We start from the raw sequence: 19031 nt of genomic DNA on the forward strand, positions 1-19031 counted from the left end.
GTTTGGATATATTATTTTGTTATTAATTTTATCAAAATTTAAACTTAAATGATTATAAAAAAATAAAATTGTGTTTATGTTAACTCAATATACCTATCGGCCATCATATTATTCATATTCTTATATACCTATCTATGTTATATTTTTATTTATTTTTTAAAATTAAGAGAACGCTAAATTTTAAAGTAAAAATAATATCTAGTGAACACAAATATGTAAAATATGAATATAAAGTTTAAAATTAATATATATTTATATAAAAAAAAAAGTAAATTAAAAACATTTTAAAAAAGCACTAATACCTAACACCTACCATTAGGGTAATGCTGTAATGGTCATACAATATTGTCAATACAAATATTCGACTTTCGAAAATTGAAAATATTATTTTTAGGTTATTGTGCCATTTGTGCCGAAAAAATGTATTGCTAGTAAGTTGCCGTAAATAACTTTTTCACAAGATATTATCTCCAGTGGTTATTTATTCTAACTTTTTTTGAAACAAATTATTATAATAGTTTAGGTTTTTGGTACGCAAATGTCTTATGAAACTGCAGAAGATATTCTCCCGAAAACATTAGAATATGGATGAATGTGACGTTGGAACAAATTGTGTGATCCCCATGCTAACGTATTTGTGATCAAAACGTGATAAGCGTTAACAATTAAACATTTAAGCTCCTTCCTCGTGAGGTTGGTTGTTGTTACCGCCCGGTGACCGACAACACGGAACGAAAATATTATCAAACGACTTAACGTCTAGTTTGACGCTTAACTATATGGTACCTTTTAACGAAGACGAACGTCCAAACGTGCTTTAAAGTTTAAATTCATTTAATCATTTTTATCGACTTCGACTGTCATCCTGTTAAACTGACTTATAACGTTTGTTTAGGAACGGTGAGTTGCTTACAATACTATTAATTTTTGAAGTACCTACTGGTTTTCAAACCGTGATTTAGAGTTTTAATAAAGGTGCATAATTCTGAAATCCTTAGTTATAAATATATATTTTTGAATCGGATCTTTTTTGATTTATTCCCATTTTGTTATTCGTTTGTTATATACATGTTAATTTTATTATCCAATATTTTTAAATAATAGCAATGATCTAAATTTTAAATGCACTACAAAATGATTGATTATTAATCATAATTTTTGAGAAAATCTTGAATAATTATAACTTTCAATGTAAGATTATGTCTACAAATAAGATTTAGAATAATAAACATTTAGACTCGATTATTATTATTCAGGAGCATGTATATTTATATATAAGTAGTTCAAATTATGTTGATTAATCTAGGATCACTTATTTTTGTATGAAACTATCAAGTATAATTTTTTTTTATAACCCCAATAGGTCCAATAAATATTAATAATAAAATTTTTTTCCTAAATACAATGATCAGATGTTAAATATAATATTTTCTTTTAAATTTAATTGAAGTTGTATGAGTTTGTATTTTATAAAATGTAAGTAAAAAAAACTATGAGATTCATTGATTCATTAGATAATAATATTCTTACTTTTAAATTTAATAATACATCAGTTCACCATCATATTGAATATATCAGATTAAAATGTCTTGTTAAACGATTAATCAAAACATACCATTTTCTATATTTTACACCCAAATATACATTTATGCTAGGTATCTCTTGATAATCATTTTACTGGAATTTTTAATTTTTAGAAAAAATTTGATATAGAAAATTTTTATAAGATACTTCAAAACAATAAATTATATTTTATTCATTTATTACTCGTGAATTATGTAAACCATTTATTAATTGTGATTATTTTACTTTCTTTTCTTACAAATTATAACAATAATTAAGTAGGTTTAATGTGTAATTGCTATTTATTACTTTAGTTTTTATTTTTAAATTAATTTTTCATTGTATTATTTTGTTTAGAGAACATGGATATTGATAATCCATACCTAGATACCATCTACAGACAAGTAGTTACTGAACATTTTCAATCAAACGAATGGAGGGAAATTTTAATTAATCCTGAAGGTGCTTCAACTACTCTGCGTGATGAAAGTACACTACCTCGATCAGGTGGACACTGTTTTAAAGATATTCCTAACCGTTTTATATTTTGGCGTGTTTTGTATGATAAACTTGAATTGGTTGAACATAGCTTAGACGTAAATCTTACAGAAAACCAAGTGCGTATACATTTTCGTGATTCACCTGTGTTGGAAAGTGGAATCTCTGTGTATGAGACATTAGAATCTGTTGTTTTATTAGTACCAACAGCATGTAGTTGTCACCGATTGACATTTCCACGACCAAATCATGTGGAAAATGATAATGAAAATGAAAATGTATTATTGGATTCGTCAATTTTTTCAAATTTTAATGTACCATCTATTGATGATCCAGCGACATTTTATTCCTATAATGCAGAACTTAGTCATCCATATTCAGCTGCTTCTTGTTTAGATCAAAAACATGATGCTATATTTATAATAGCTTTACAAAATAATGTCATGCTTTACATACGTATGGAGTATATTTCTGGACTACCCACCTTAAAAGAAATTTGTCAAGAATCTGCTGTACCTCGAATGCTATCAAATATAACCAAAGTTTTTTCTACGCATATTGAGAACCCAGTTATTAACAGTTTAGCTGTACACCCATTTCAACAAGATATATATGTATACTCTCTTGATGATACTTGTGAATTAAAAGTTTGGTCAATCGATAAATCTGTATATATTTATATTATGGATATGAAAAAAATATATGCGGCTTCAACAGAAAATGGTTCAAGACCACATATTATTCACAAAAGTTTTGATGAACAACTTTTACTTACTATTTACCTCAGTTTATCTGAAAGTTCAACATTTGTAGTGCTTGAACCATGCACTGACCATGGTATGTTTAAACTTCAACAAAAGTTTTATGTACGGTCACCTGTAAATAGTAGACTAGTTGATATGTCATTGTATGATAATGAAATTTGGTGCATATGGAGAACAGGAAAAGATACTGCTTGTGTTAAATCTGTGAATATCAGGAATGGTGGATGGAAAGATTGTTCTTTGGATACAACTGCTTTTGAACAACCTACCCATTATTCATCTAACTCAAAACAAATTTATTTGGATAAAATATTTTCGTCTTCGACTTATTTTACAAATGATGATTTGAAAAATGCTATTGCTGTTTACGATACATCTGATGGTTGTGAATTTATTACTGATTACCGTACTAAGATAAGTAATGCAATTGATACAAAAGTTGCTCAGGAAATGGATAAATATGACTCTTCAGATATTGAGTCACAAATGCAACTTATAGAACAGTGTAGTGCCAGTTTTTATAAAAGCTGTTTAGATTACCGTCGTAAAAGATTAGCTCCTCTTGGTCTTATTTGGTTAGGTTCACCATCTTTTTTACTAGTTGTTGTAACAAATTCAAGTTTTTGCTTTTTGCGACCATCAGATAAAATCGAAAACAAGATATTTTCAATTAAAAGTCCCGATGATGAAACAAACTTAAATAATTTACTCAATGTGCTAATGTCAGTACCAAAAAATAATTTTAATTTGTTTTTGGACATAAATATGTCTCAGAAAAGCTTTTTAGAATTAGTTAGAAGGTCTTATATGTTTGATAGTAGTGATCCAATCATATCAATATTTTTAAATGGATTTAATGTTCTTGATACTGTTCGTATGTTAATAAAGATGCTGTATGCTGATCCAGAGACAGATGAAAGTATGGAAGATACACTTTATTCAAGATGCTTCAAAAGCAAATTAGGTACCAGTATAGTTTCTCACAGTTTCCATCAAATAGTGGTGACACGTTTTGACTTGTGTTGTAGATTGTTTACATTTATGGAGTTGAATTCCAAGAATTATGGACAAACTAGAGAGTATATTGTTGATGCTAGTAATCTTGCTTATAGTTATTGGATTCAAGCATTATTTTCACATGATATAAAGTTATTTGAAAAAATGATCTCTTCAAATACATTTTTAGCGCAGGAACCATTTATGGAATATATTGATGGCTTGTTAAACTACACTTGGCCACTTATTGATGCTTCTACTCTTGTAGAATTTTTATTACAAGAGGGACAATACACTTTCATACAACAAATGGCTCAATTATTGGATTTTAATAAATGGGAAGAAACATTAATTATTTCATATATGTTAAATAATGATCCAGATAAAGCACTTAAGATACTTAAAAGTGATCTTAAAAAAAATATAGATGATTTTCTAAAATCTATCACTCTGTTTGAAAAATATAGTTATTATGAACACGCAGTAAAACTTGGAAAGCATGCATTAAAAATGTGTAAACATACTGGAAATAAAAACATGACATCAATGTTCCATTCTAACATTTTTCTTAATAATTTAAAATTAAAAGCGTATAGGAATGCATACATTAATATCTTAAGTTTAGAGGATCAAGATCGAAAATTAAATTGTTTGCATACATTTGTTTTAACATTATTAGAAAATGATGAAAAAGAAGAACTATTAAGTTATAATTTTTATGGTTTACAAAGTGCAGTAGAAGATATAGTACTAAAAAAAGCACGATCTTTGTCAAATGTAGATGCAGATCCTTTTTACATGTTTTTATGTTCAATTCATGATAAACATAAAAAATACAAAAAACTATCAATGACATTTTATGAATTATATTTACGGGCTGACACATGTGTAGCCCAAGAACAATATTTAAGATTATCGCTCTTATACTTAGAAATATTAAACCCTAATAATGCTTGGTTTGTAACAGTTTCATTACCTTTTCTTTCAAAGACTGATGATGTTCCCAATGGCATAATACAAATTGAGCACTTAAAAAAATTATGTTGGTTGGCTCGAGCTCGTCAGGAAATTGAAGAGTCTACAACCGATATGGACATACAAAGTGTGATATCTGTATTGTTAATGAAACATAAGTATAAAGATGTGATGCGTTTGTCTAAAATGTGGAATTTGCCACTTTATCAGCCATTAAGAGAGTTGGTGAAAACTTGTTTATCTCTAACAGATTCTGATGAATGTAATAAAGCATGGATTTGGTTAGCCGACAATGGAGTTAGTGGTGATGGTATTGATAGTGGGAAAATAGCTTGGCATTTTTTGGAGACATTAGTAAACAAGTATGAAGAAAAAGGAAGAACATTGATACATTATCACATAGCTGATGAATTACTTAGACATAAATCATTTTTACCTAATTGGATTGTCAAAACATTCAAAGAAAGAAATGTTGGTGAACTGTTACAATTATATTTAAGTTATGGAGAATTGATTAACTGTGCAGATTTAATATTAGAACTATTTGAAAAAGAAATAAGTAGTGATGGTACTGGAAATACGTTTGGTAAAACAATACCTGTAGATATTATAGAATGTGTAGTAGTAAATTTAAAACATAATAACTTACAGGCTGGTGATGAGGTTCTTAATAAATATAAAATATTTTATGATAAAATTGTAGCACAAGAAAATAAAATTAAGTGTTTTTAATTAAAATGTAATAAGTTTTAAATTTTGTATAAATAAAATTACATATGTTTAGATACTTATAAATTAAGATAAAAAATTATTTTTAAACTTTATACTAACTGCTAATATGAAATAAGTTAATTGTAAAACAGTTATAAAATAAAATAATTTTATTTGTTTGATATATTTTTATGTTTGAAGAATGTCAAATAAATCAGCTGTTTTTTATAAAATTATTACGTTTATTGCTTAATTTTAGTTATGTCTGTATGTTTACTTTATTTACACTTATGATGATCACAATAATAGCAAATGTATAGTCTAATTGTCATATCATTGTTTAATCATCATTTTTTTAATCCTATTATATGTAAACTGTTCTTAAGAATTATTTTAAAAATCCTTGTTCTATATTTATAATCTATTAATTATATTTCTTTTAAATAATAATAGAATGTTGCAATCTGCTGTCTGAATCTTATAAATTCAAATCAAATTTATAGTTAACTAACTGACTATGATGTATTTAATATTATAACAAATTTAGGTTTTGAAAAAAAAAAAAAGTTAACTGATAAATTTAAAATACCAAACATTTTTGTTATTTGCAAAAAATTGCATCATTGATGCAGGTTTTTCATTTTTGGGTGTCGTTTCTTAATTCTGTACTAATAATTTGTTCTACTAAATATTCATTTAATTTTTTTTAATTAAATTTAATAAATACATTTTATACATGATTTTATTATCGTTTTAAATTTTTGTACAGTATTGGTTATACAGAAGTGTGCTAACATCTGTAAAAACAAAATTCTGGCAGATACTAAAAAAATTAATTAATATTGATACCAATTTTACTTGAATAGAAATATTAGAAATCTTCTACATTCAGTAGGACTTCTGTCACACAACTATTTTTTAATTTAAATTCTCATAATTATAACAAACTAAAAACCAATATTTTATATTTGTAAGTAAAATAAGTTTTTGATAATATATGCTTGCATACAGAGTATCTAATGTGTATTTTTTTTATATTATCTATTGTTAATGGCTTCTATTTACACTATTTTTTGATATATGATTATATGAAGCCATAATGAAATATCAATCCTATAAAATTGTATTCAGTTTTTATATAAAAAAAGAAGCCTTTGAAATATTTTAATCGTTTTAATTCATTGGATTTATACAATCAATTATAATATGTACTCTGCTCTTAATCATTTTGTTAATGTAATATTTACAAACCAATCATATCATAATTACCTACCCATCTATTCTATTTAGGTATTACGAATTATTATGTCTTGAAAAATAGTACACATATTTTTATTTATTATTTCTAACACATATTATAAATAGGTGTTTATTATACACCTTAAAAATCATTGATAATGGTAGGTAGGTAATAGGTATTACTAAAAAGTTTTCATGGGATAATTTGTATTACAACTATTACAAGCATAATAATAATATTTACTATTTAGGTACCTACTGAGATATTTATTAAAACAGATTTGAACGAAATGTTTTGTAATTATAGTTTTTCACTACAGTGAAACCTCCCTTAACGGACACCTCTAAATAGCGGAAATTTTTTGGAGCACGGGGACATTTTCACTACTTTTCTATAGGAAAACCTCTAAATAACTGACACTTTAATGACATTTTAACTTTTGGTTTTAATAATTTTTATCGTAAATTTGTGGAATTAAAAATGCATTAACATACGAAATGACTTCGTGTCAAAATACGAAACAATCTAATTAACTAATTTTTTTAATATAGGTATGTAAGTTTTAATTTTTATATTATTAACTTTCTTTATCGTTTTACCTTCCAATTTTTAAAAATACATAAAAATAATTAAATTTATTATTTACCTATGTATATCGTATATGTATAATTCACTAAATAAATAAATAAATTTTTTATTTCTCTAATATTTTTCTCTCTCTAAGTACCGAATATCTCCAAATAGCGGACAAAATTTCAGCGACCTAGGGTGTCTGATATTTAGAGGTTTCACTGTACTCTAAATTCAGAAAACAGCTATCTAAACTATGGATAGTTTCAAATATGGTCAAAATGAATTGTCTATTTTACAGATGAAATAGAATTTTTATTGTTACAATGTATAACATTACGTAATTTCAAAAAACTAGAAACGAGGTTAAAACATCTGTAGGTACCTAGGTATAAAAATATAATATGACAACCATTATATTATAAACTACGTAGCGAATATTATTCTTGAAATCTATATTATAAAAACGATTTTGTAAAATATAAAAAATGTAAATCTGGAAGGGTTTTATGGATCTCTCCCTTCCACATACTCTGTTTTTTTTCTAAGTTGGGCTACCTAATTTAATTTGAAAAAATAATTTATACCCATTAATGTGTAAGTGCATAATGTTAAATGTTTTATAATGTATATTTGTAGATAATTATAGAAAAATTGTAATAATTATTGGACATAAAAGTTAATTGATGATTACTATTTTTATTCAATTAAATAGGTACCTATCTATTATACATAACATTAAAATATATGAGCTGGCATAATTTGCTAGATGTAAGCCGATTAGCCAAGAGGTTGAGCTTTTGCATTAGATACATGGATCTTTTTAATAATTAATTAATAATGTTGTTTGAATGGGAATAATTTAAAATCCTAAGTAGAGCGACGATTGTAATTGTTTTACAAAGTTTTCTTTTGTTTTATGAAGATACTCTTTTTATTTTAGAAAACACACTTCGATCTTAATCTTAAAATGTGATTTCTGGCAGTAAATCTACTGCTATTTTAAGCAAAATATAGAAAATTAGTAACCCTCTGATGTTGAAGATAGATGTATTTTTTTACTATAAATAATTTAATGTTGTAATGTATAGACTAATAACTTATCAGTTATCATAATAAATTCATCGCTCTGCTAAAAATATCAAATAATTAACAATACCATCATTTATTTTGTAAATATTTAAAATTGTGTATAATACATTTTGATTTCTTGATTTTTAATTAAGTAAGTATGGTAATTGAAATGAAAAACATAAAATATTAATGAGAGAGATCCAAGATCACACCCAAGCGGTCAAATTGTTATTTGAATCCACAAAAACGTTGGCGTGAACAGTCCCAAAATTTCTATTTTTTAACTTTTCTCCAAAACTATTATAGCTAAAAAATTGATCGATAGCTCATTAAAAAGGGATTATCAAATAAATACAAAATATGAAATTAAAAATTTTTCAGGTCTTTTAATTTAAAAAAATAGTTATTTTTGCTAGATTTTCATTTAGCGTGGTACATTACCGAAACTGGAGAACGGATTTTGTTATTTGGGGTTTTGTTAGATTCACATTGGCTAGAAGAAGTGCTCTGAAGATTTTCAGAACTTTATCTTCAATCGTTAACTCACTACAAAAGCTTTAAAGTTGAAAAACATAAGAACGCCAAATAAAATGTGTTTTATTATTATTATTTTTTTTTTTTATGCTTTGTAGTGAATTAACTATAAAAGATAAAGTTCTGAAAATCTTCAGTGAACTTTTCCTGACTAGTGTGAATCTAACAAGATCCCAAACAACAAAATCCGCTCTCCGATTTTAGAGATCTAACTCACTAATGAGTAATGAAAATGAAAATAAAATACATTATACATACATATTGCATAATACAATTAATACATTTCTAAACATTGAAAATCAAGAAAGTTTACATGCCGATCTTTGACTTGGCAAGCGTTTTTTATAAAGATTAATTTCTAAGATAGATAGTGAATGTTTACTCTTAAAACAATCACTCTGTAGAATTTTCCAATTTAAATAATACTTACCTATACTATTATGTGTTATATATCCCTATATAAAGTATAGACACATGGCGAGACATATTCGTCACATTTTTTTATTTATATAGGTGCATATAGATAGGAACAAATAAAATTGTAGTAAGATTGATATTTAAAAATCGAAAGTCGATTAACAGTTTTACTTACATAGGTGGTGCTATATTTAACACACGGGAAGAGGATTGTGAAAAATATCAAGTGCTTAGCTAAATATAATAAGTGATTAAGAATATAATAATGAATAGGTATCTGTATATTTTAAATATTAGAAAATGAAACCATTCACTTTGAAAAAAATTAACCAGTGTACCTACAGTATTAAATTCAAATTTAACGTATATATATATAGGTACGTTCAAATGGTATAATATAGGTATACACCACTATGTTATAAATAGTCTACTTGCATTTGATTTATGCGATTTTAACGTATTATGTCGTCATTAAACTATCAACCTGGAAAAAAAACTTTAGATATTATAACCTTATAAGTAAAAAAAAATTATTAGCAGGGGATTAATCATTTGATAGGCTACGACGACTACGTTTAATCCGCGTCGCCCTTGCAATCCACGGCGTGTGTACCCTACTCTATATACACCTCCCCACAGCCCTACTTACGTGTATAAATATAAACTACGGCTTAAAAGTACTGTCTGTTCCGGACGTGTACAGTATATAGTATCTAGGTAGTGTTTTAGTTTTCCGGACTCCGGAACGCGTTCACAGTCAGTCCACACATAACCGTCACAATGTCACCAACTCTAATAATGGACTTCAATCGTACCGTATCAAGACCTCTGCCACAATTGGGGTAGGCTGAAATATTATCGAGAAAAAATAAAATAAAACCCCTTGAAGTCGAGCGTACTCGTCGAGGGAAAATTTCTATCGTTTTAATCCCGAGGCTGAATGCGGCCATGTTACAATATATTATATTATTATACAATAACGCCCCAAGAAATACACGTGATTTACCAATCGATATTATATCATTCTCTCCCCTTTTTCATTATTTAACTTTTTTGAATGGATATTATTATATTATTTACGAATTTCAAATGTCTAAAATTCTCCAATCTCTTTTTTTTGTCGTTTGCGTTGACGATTTAATAGGAACAGTAAAAATGAAATAGATATAGGAATGATTTTGTTCGAATTCTAGTTTGATGGAAAACGAAGTAGGAGAAACTCACTTGTTGGGTTGGAACCTTCCAGCCGAAGATCTCATCCACATCCCAGAACACTGGTTAAAATACCAAGAACCTAGTGCGTTGCAACATTACTATTTAGCATTTATGTACACACTTTTTACATTTATCGCATTATTTGGAAATGGTTTGGTCATATGGATATTCTGTATGTAAGTACTTACCTTATATATTATATTTTAATATAAATATTATTAGTACATAGCAGGTTTAAATCGCGAGTCTATATATATATATATATTTTATGTACAATATACCAAATACCTAGGTGTATATTATTATTTTGTCAGTGTCGGTATTTATATTTTTACATACCTACTTATCAAATATTTCAAATAATTGTACACAAGAACTAATATTATTCCCCGTTCAATTGCGGATTCTTTTAATATGAAGTTTATTATTAATAATAATAATACCAATTTATTAATTTGAACAAAACAAGTAAAAACCCAATTTGTTAGAACAGATGATGGACTTAAATTAAATGTAACAGGTCAATAAACAAAATAAAATAAATATAAAAGAGAAATATACATATTATGTGTAAAATAAAAATAAAATAACAATATCTAAATTATTTTTATTTTTTAATTATAATTATTGTGATAATAACAGACCATATACCCAACAGGTAAAATTCATTATTTTTTTATTATTTAAATTTTCTAAATATTTTAGGTAATAAGAATTCATTAAAAATATTTTGACGAAGAAAAAAAAATTTATTTTAAAACAATATATCATAGGGTACTAAAATGCATAGTAATCAGAATAAAAAGTATACATTTTATATTGTAGTACTTAGTTATGGAATGAAATTAAAAATATTGGTCAGTAAAAGTTTCCAAAATATTACATACATTTTAATATATCAAAATGTCGTATATTATTTATTGCATTTTTCAAAAATAATATAATGACCTTAATATAATTACCTTTTATAAACTATTATAATATATCTATGATTATTGTTATAAAAAATAAATTAAAATTGATGTTAAATTATTAAATCATTAATTATTTTTAAAATGGATTTTTTCAAATATATTATGAATTCGGCATCAGACATCATGTACCTGTACAAAAAGTCTTTTTTTTTATTATTATTATTATTAAAAAAGTCAACATTTACAATCTGTATACAATTAATACATATAAAACAAGATACATGAAATATACGGCTTGATTGAAGGGGATGTCCATACTTTATTGACACTGTGGTAGATACTTCACGAGTACCAATACATAAAGTTACAATTGAATACTTTATTTCAGAGCAAAACCATTACGAACGCCATCCAATATATTCGTAATTAATTTGGCGTTGTGTGATTTTGTGATGATGGCAAAAGCACCAATTTTCATATACAGCTCTATAAATCGTGGTTATCAAGGCCATTTCCTCTGCCAGCTATTTGGTGTGGCTGGAGCTTTCAGCGGTCTCGGCGCGAGTGCTACGAATGCTGCGATTGCATATGACAGATTTAGGTATAAATAATAAATACCTAGGCCCTAGGTACATTATTTTTTCTAAGTTCTTCCTCGACCATTTTCAAATATTATTTTACCTACTATTCTATTTAGCAGTAATCTTGTATGTATATATATATATATATACATGTTAGAATGTTGCTTTTGTTATTGAGTATATTTATCGGTATTATAATTCTCAGTTTAAGTACCCATACCTTAAACCATTCGCGTTTCGTCTACAACACATACACATACACCAAACTTATTATTTATTAGTATTTTTACCATTTAACTATTATTAGTATGCACATAACTATATTATGATCTTATAGTATAGGATGTAGGAACCTAGTACCTATTATACCTATTTACTATGTATTCCTTTATAATTATACCTAAGCTATTGTAATTATTAATAATATTAATATGTACTAATATATATATATATGTATATAAATTAATTTATTACATTCAAACTTTTTAATTTCGTTCACATTCAATTTTGGTTTATTTTTTTTATTTATTACTCAGCATTAAATGAACCAATACTTTCATTATATCGATTATAATAATATATTAGCCATTACCCATTATATATACTAGGTACCTATTAAGTTAATGCCGTTGACATATTTTGTTTACAATAACTAGATATTTTAGGATAAAAACTAAGTATTTACGTTTAACTATAATTGTTTTTCGGTAAAGTAAATGTATGGTTTGAAAATATGTTTAAAACGTAACACTTTATTTTTTAGTACGATAGCAAAACCATTCGATGGACGTATGACTTATGGTAGAGCATTATTTTTAATTGTATGTATTTGGACTTATACTTTGCCATGGGGTATTTTACCTCTAACCGAAAAGTGGAATCGATTTGTACCAGGTTAGTCATTAGTTTTTAATATATATATATTTATATATATTATATAATATTATTTAAAAATGTTTTGAAGGTACTAAAAGTAAAAACAAAAATTGGCTATTAAGAAAAGAACATATAAAATAATACTATATTTTAAAACTTAAATTATATACATTGCCAACATAATAAATAAAAGATAAAAACTATATTGTTAGTTATATCTTATAAACTTTTAACTCTGTTTGAAATGTGGAAGCCATTTATTTAATAACGGTATTTATAGATACTTTACGTTTTCACGTACTTATAGGCAATAATCCATTTAAAAATCATAGAATTTAACAAAAAGATAATGAATTTTAATTTTAATCGTGTGTACTTCGAATCAGTTTAATATGTATCTATATTATGCACTATCCATAATTGAAATTTGACCGATTTCTGAAATTATAGCTTTTCACAATAATTCCCCATGAATTATAAGGAGATATTGAACATTTGGATCATGAATATGTATATAATTATAGAGTAGGTTGTTTTTAGTCTACACAGCAGCGTATACATAATTTTTGTAGGGAAGGCGGGATCAGTGGAAAAACACGTAAATTATGTACAAAAAATAATTATTTTGATGTATTTATAATAATCTAAAAAAAAAGCTCATTAGTGTATGACAAACAGCTTTGGATAAAACACTAACGAAGCTCCGGAATGCATACACCGATATTTTTAAACTATATAAAGTTTTTTAAATAGATAAAAGTTAAACAAATATCCTATAATGGATTATTATTTATTATAAAAAATAAATTATATATTTAATTCACTTTATTTCAAAATTGTTTGCTTAAGTAATTAAGTAATTAAATTATAAAATTAAATTTTCTTTTCTTTTTTGTCAATTTGTTTATTACTTATTTAAAAATGATAGAAATACAAGTGTCGTATTAAAAAGTGAGCAAGCTGAACAAGTAATGCTGAGATAGGTGATTAGATCTATTGCTATATCTTGTAGAATACAATTGAATAATTCTTGTGTATAAATATATTAATATACTATACTACTACAGCAATAGATTATAGGTAACTACTTACTATAATATTATTAAGCATATATATTTATAATATATAATCAGTTGTACTATATCAAATCCATATATTGCCACTATATATGTTAAATACATTTTAAATTGTCTACTACATTTTTTATAAATATGAACAAAAATATTATATTTTTAATCTTTTTCAAAAAAATCATAATTTTCTAAAATGTTATAAGAAATGAAAATTATAGAGGATGGAATCTGAGTTGTGACCACCACATCCTCACTTTTATAGGCCCTGTATAAGTACCAATATTAATACATTTTTATAAATACGCGCGATAGACACTTTATATTGTTAATGTACTATTTTTCTGCTATAATTAATTCAAAATTAATTTTGTTTAATTCACCGAAATTGACGATTATCGAAACTGTATTTTTTATTTCAGAGGGGTATTTGACAAGTTGTACTTTTGACTATTTATCTCCAACAGACGAAACTAAAGCATTTGTTGGAATTATGTTTGTTATTTGTTATGTAATACCGGTCTCATTAGTCATATTTTTCTACTCGCAAATCGTTAGCCATGTCTTCAATCACGAGAAAGCACTTCGTGAACAGGTTAATTAAAATTGTATGGTAGTGTTGAAATTTTTTTAAGTACCTACGTATTATATTAATTAACAAACTCAAATAATGATAATTTTTTGTTGTATTTGATTCAAAATAACAAGTATAAATTAAGTTATAAGTACCTATTTTGTTGTTGTTTTTATTCAAATGTTAATCAATTAATTTCTTATTCATTGTGGATACCTAGCAATATATTACTATTTTACTTAGTGACGTAGTGAGTGATATTCTTATTATGTGAAAACAATATGTTTATTTTATACATGTATCATATTAATTATACATTATCATAAATCAAGTATAATAAATGTACTATAATTTATGACATATGATGACATTACAGGCTAAAAATCAGTACCTAGTCGGCTCTTGCTAATAATAAAATTGCTTATTTACTATTATAATTATTACTACAACCACCCATCCCTAAATTGTATTGCTATAAGCCCCAGACCAATGGCCATTATTTAGACATAATGTTTACCACACAACTGTATCTACTGCTTATTTAATATATATTATTGTAAAATAATAATTATTATAAAATGAGTTTCGGTAATGTAAGTCTTATATATTATTTTTTTTTTCATAACATGACATTCATTTATCATAAAATCTCTGCACTATTATTTATGTATATATCCAGTAACTAAAGTGACATTGTAATATTTTAATTGTAATGTGAATTATGCAATCATAACTTAACACTGTCTCATAAGTTGCACATAAGCGCCTTTTGAAATATTTGAAAACTAGATTATATTCATTCATCTCAATATATTTTAGGCTAAAAAAATGAACGTAGAATCGTTGCGAAGTAACCAAGATGCAAACGCTCAATCGGCGGAAGTAAGGATTGCAAAGGCAGCTATCACTATATGTTGCCTATTTATAGCTTCTTGGACACCATACGCAATAGTCGCCATGATTGGTGCTTTTGGAGATCGGTAAGGGTTTTTAAACTTTTGATGATTTTTAAATGTTTTCTGTATATTATATTATTAACTCAATAATTCAATTTTTAAAGTAAACATTTATCTAATGGTAAATTATAAAATGCATGTGAATATGTAATCACCAAAAATCACATAATATTATCATTTAATTTTCTTGAACATCTACTAATCAGTATTATTTTTATACTTCAAGATCATTGCTGACACCTGGTATCACAATGATTCCAGCGATATTTTGCAAAACTGTTGCATGTTTTGATCCTTATGTATATGCAATAAGTCATCCAAGATACAGGTAATAACTTATGATAATTATTTGTGATATAAATTATAGTTAATGATTACCAGTATTATAATATATACATAGACACTTAGTTAGGACAACAATATTACTAAAGTAAATGTATAAATATGACTTGGTATATAATAACATGGTGCGTATTTTTATGTAAACAAATTTAAATCTTATAATTTGAGCCCCAATAATATAATAACTAGAGCGCGGATTTTTTTGCACTTAAAAGTATCGAAATATGCCATATAATATGCAGTAAAAATCATGAAAATATGCAAAAAATATGCAGTCAAAATTATGAAAATATGTAAAAAATATACAAGAATTTTTTATTTATTTGAAATTTACAATAAAACTTATAATAATTAATTACTTAAATAATTAATAAAAAAAAATTTAAGGAATTTTCTGAACTTAATTTATATTTACAATTATATTTATTATTAAAATGAATAATCATATGCATTTCAAGCTTTTCTTCTGTGAAGCTGTGTCGTTTATCGATTAATATATTTTTAAAGACAGAACGAACGTTCGATGTCAACCGAAGATATTGAGGCACATTTGAAGTTTACGTCGTAATCGATTATTTATCTTATAACTAAATATATAAATAAATTATTATTTAATGACTATGAAATTCAGTTTTAATTTTTCTACTTGACAAAATATTATTTTATATATTTTTTTAAATTATCGCTTCAATATGCAATAAATTTTAAATTTTGCCAAAATATGCAGAAATATGCAAAAAAGATTTTCACCATTAGCTTCAAATTATGATGATTCGTGGAAATAACTGACAAAAATCCAAAAATATTGAAAGGAAAAAAATATGCAATTGCATAGAAATTCGCGCTCTAATAATAACTATTAATTTTTATCTTAAAATTGTTTAAACTTTTTTTAATTTAATGTTTTTTTTTAGTAAAACGTTATGCAATATTTTAGCACTTCAACATATTTTCTATAACAGTATTGATTACTAGGTTCCATATCTCATTCGTCATTAATCAAAAATTATGTTATTACTTAATTTTAGGTTGATCATTATATATTTCTTAATTTATTATTAAATTCGTAAATCCACATTTAACTTTCATAGGTAGTACCTTTTAATTTTTTGTTTAAGGATTTGAACATTTTTTTATTTAATCGAAATATTGTTAACAATGAAATAACAACTTTTTAGAGGAATTTGTTTTTGAACTAATATTAAAATTAAAGTGATAAATGAATTGAAAGTTTTAATAAAAATATGAGTTACCTACATTATTACGACGAACACTGCAGTCTTAACCTTAAATAAATAAAATAAAAAATACTTGCAAACAATTATTGTAGGTATACAAATAGATATATATAATGCTAGATTTGAAATATTTTCTGGTTTTGAGCTTACCAAAAAATTATAATTTTGATTGATAAATTCCGAAAAGAGGTTTGCAATTCATTAACTAAATATTGTTGTTGGTTCGGAATTCCTTTTCACATGAATTACGTTTAATTTTCTAATTATTTGCACTACTTCTAATAAATTTTCCCGAAATAGTAGGATAACTTCATAACAATCCACTTTGTCGTTCTCCGCAAGTATGACTGTTTTGTAATATATTACAGACAATGTATTTTATAAGTATATGAAAATACATTTAATTGACTAAGGTATTCTATTCAATTTAATTTATACATTATTTTTATTTAGGTTGGAATTATCAAAACGTGTTCCATGTCTTGGAATTAATGAAAAGCCGCCACCAACAGCATCCGAGACCCAATCCACAACAACTACAACTGCTTAATATATACCTAATATTATAAAAGGTTTATACTTACGAATTAATGAAAACTCAACAATAGATCAATAACTAAACGTGTGTCTTGTAAAATAAAATATAACCATTAACTAAACATTTTATTTAACTGTCTACTCCAAAGAATGTACATTTTCTATTTATTTAAAACTAATATGTAACATTTAATATTTACCAATTTACTTTAGATTGATTGCAAAATAAAAACGTAAGAAATAATTGACAATGTAACTGTTCCATACCAAATCTGTAAACAACTTAAAATATATATATATATAATTATTAAGTGAATAATAATATAAATTAGGTAATACTGTAATAGGTACTGCTTTTTAACTAAGAAAATTGAAGTTATAAAACGACGACTAAACTTATAGACTTTATTTCAAAAATTAGGAAATAATATCATTTATTATACTTATACATAAAACATAATTATATAAATATAAAATTAATTAACCAGAAAAAATTAATTTGATGAAAATGATTCTTACACATTATAATATACGATTATATTATTATCGTATTATAATAATATAACGTATCGTTTTATTTATAAAACATATCTAAATTGGTATCTTCTCCAATTAATAACATCTGTTAATAGAATTCCTCTCTCATTATTTTATGTTTTTTTTTTTCACTATTCTAGTTAAAGTAATATTCTTTCAGTAATGAAATATGAAAAAAAAATAAAATATACTCTTTTAGAATAATAATAAACGAAAAAAAATTATAATATAATATTCAACGTGCTATTAATATATTGATGAAAAATCAAATTAGAAAAAAATAAGGAAACTTTTTCTGCTGTACCTTAGTTGGTGTCAAAGTATACCTGCCATTGAGTTAGGTCATCATAAAGGATGTGCTAAAATTAAATTTAATGATAAATTATTGCATAGGAAAAACTATTTTGAGCGAGATTATCTGCCAGCCTATATTTTTCTAACTTTATAGCTTAATTTATTTAAAATTGTTATTAGTAATTTAATTTTTAGAATACTAATACTGTAATAGTAGTGATTCGGTAGGACGAATTAATTAATTTATTAAAATAAATCGCATGTATAATAATTTAATTAGATAAAAAATCATTAGCAGTCATTAACTTATTAGTCAATATTGACGTACCGTAAACTGGTGTGTATAGTTTCATAAATTAATATAAATATATTGAAATTATCATTGCGCAATGTAAATAATAACATGGGTACGTATCATACATTATATGCGAAAACGTTCATGTCTCTACAAATATTTTCGTAGTAAAATTTACAATGAAATACAATTTAACAAATGGTAGGTATTTTGTCAAAGTTTCAATTTGAAATGTCTAGAGAAAAAAAATGATAGGTATT

The 19031-nt window shown here is 25.3% G+C and overlaps 2 protein-coding genes across 2 annotated transcripts; both read left to right on the top strand.

Moving 5' to 3' along the window:
• Nucleotides 1-710: 710 nt before the first annotated feature.
• LOC113550396 (nuclear pore complex protein Nup160 homolog) lies at nucleotides 711-5549 on the top strand. Its single transcript, XM_026952188.1, has 2 exons — nucleotides 711-900; nucleotides 1921-5549. The coding sequence occupies exon 2, from the start codon at nucleotides 1926-1928 to the stop codon at nucleotides 5526-5528; it is 3603 nt and encodes a 1200-aa protein (XP_026807989.1). The 5' UTR covers nucleotides 711-900; nucleotides 1921-1925; the 3' UTR covers nucleotides 5529-5549.
• A 4469-nt stretch (nucleotides 5550-10018) lies between these two features.
• LOC113550397 (opsin, ultraviolet-sensitive-like) lies at nucleotides 10019-17921 on the top strand. Its single transcript, XM_026952190.1, has 8 exons — nucleotides 10019-10184; nucleotides 10536-10733; nucleotides 11860-12072; nucleotides 12816-12946; nucleotides 14421-14593; nucleotides 15392-15552; nucleotides 15755-15856; nucleotides 17562-17921. The coding sequence occupies exons 1-8, from the start codon at nucleotides 10123-10125 to the stop codon at nucleotides 17656-17658; spliced, it is 1137 nt and encodes a 378-aa protein (XP_026807991.1). The 5' UTR covers nucleotides 10019-10122; the 3' UTR covers nucleotides 17659-17921.
• Nucleotides 17922-19031: the final 1110 nt, after the last annotated feature.

The sequence above is a fragment of the Rhopalosiphum maidis genome, chromosome 1, assembly GCF_003676215.2.
Source record: "Rhopalosiphum maidis isolate BTI-1 chromosome 1, ASM367621v3, whole genome shotgun sequence".
NCBI classification, from domain to species: Eukaryota; Metazoa; Arthropoda; class Insecta; order Hemiptera; family Aphididae; genus Rhopalosiphum; species Rhopalosiphum maidis.

What these genes read in the sequence shown, in the direction of transcription:
- LOC113550396 (XM_026952188.1), top strand. Translation starts at nt 1,926, where the DNA reads ATGGATATTGATAATCCATACCTAGATACCATCTACAGACAAGTAGTT.
- LOC113550397 (XM_026952190.1), top strand. Translation starts at nt 10,123, where the DNA reads ATGTCACCAACTCTAATAATGGACTTCAATCGTACCGTATCAAGACCT. An exon ending in ATTGCATATGACAGATTTAG is followed by an intron (nt 12,073 to 12,815) that starts GTATAAATAATA and finishes TTTATTTTTTAG; the next exon opens with TACGATAGCAAAACCATTCG. An exon ending in GTGGAATCGATTTGTACCAG is followed by an intron (nt 12,947 to 14,420) that starts GTTAGTCATTAG and finishes TTTTTATTTCAG; the next exon opens with AGGGGTATTTGACAAGTTGT.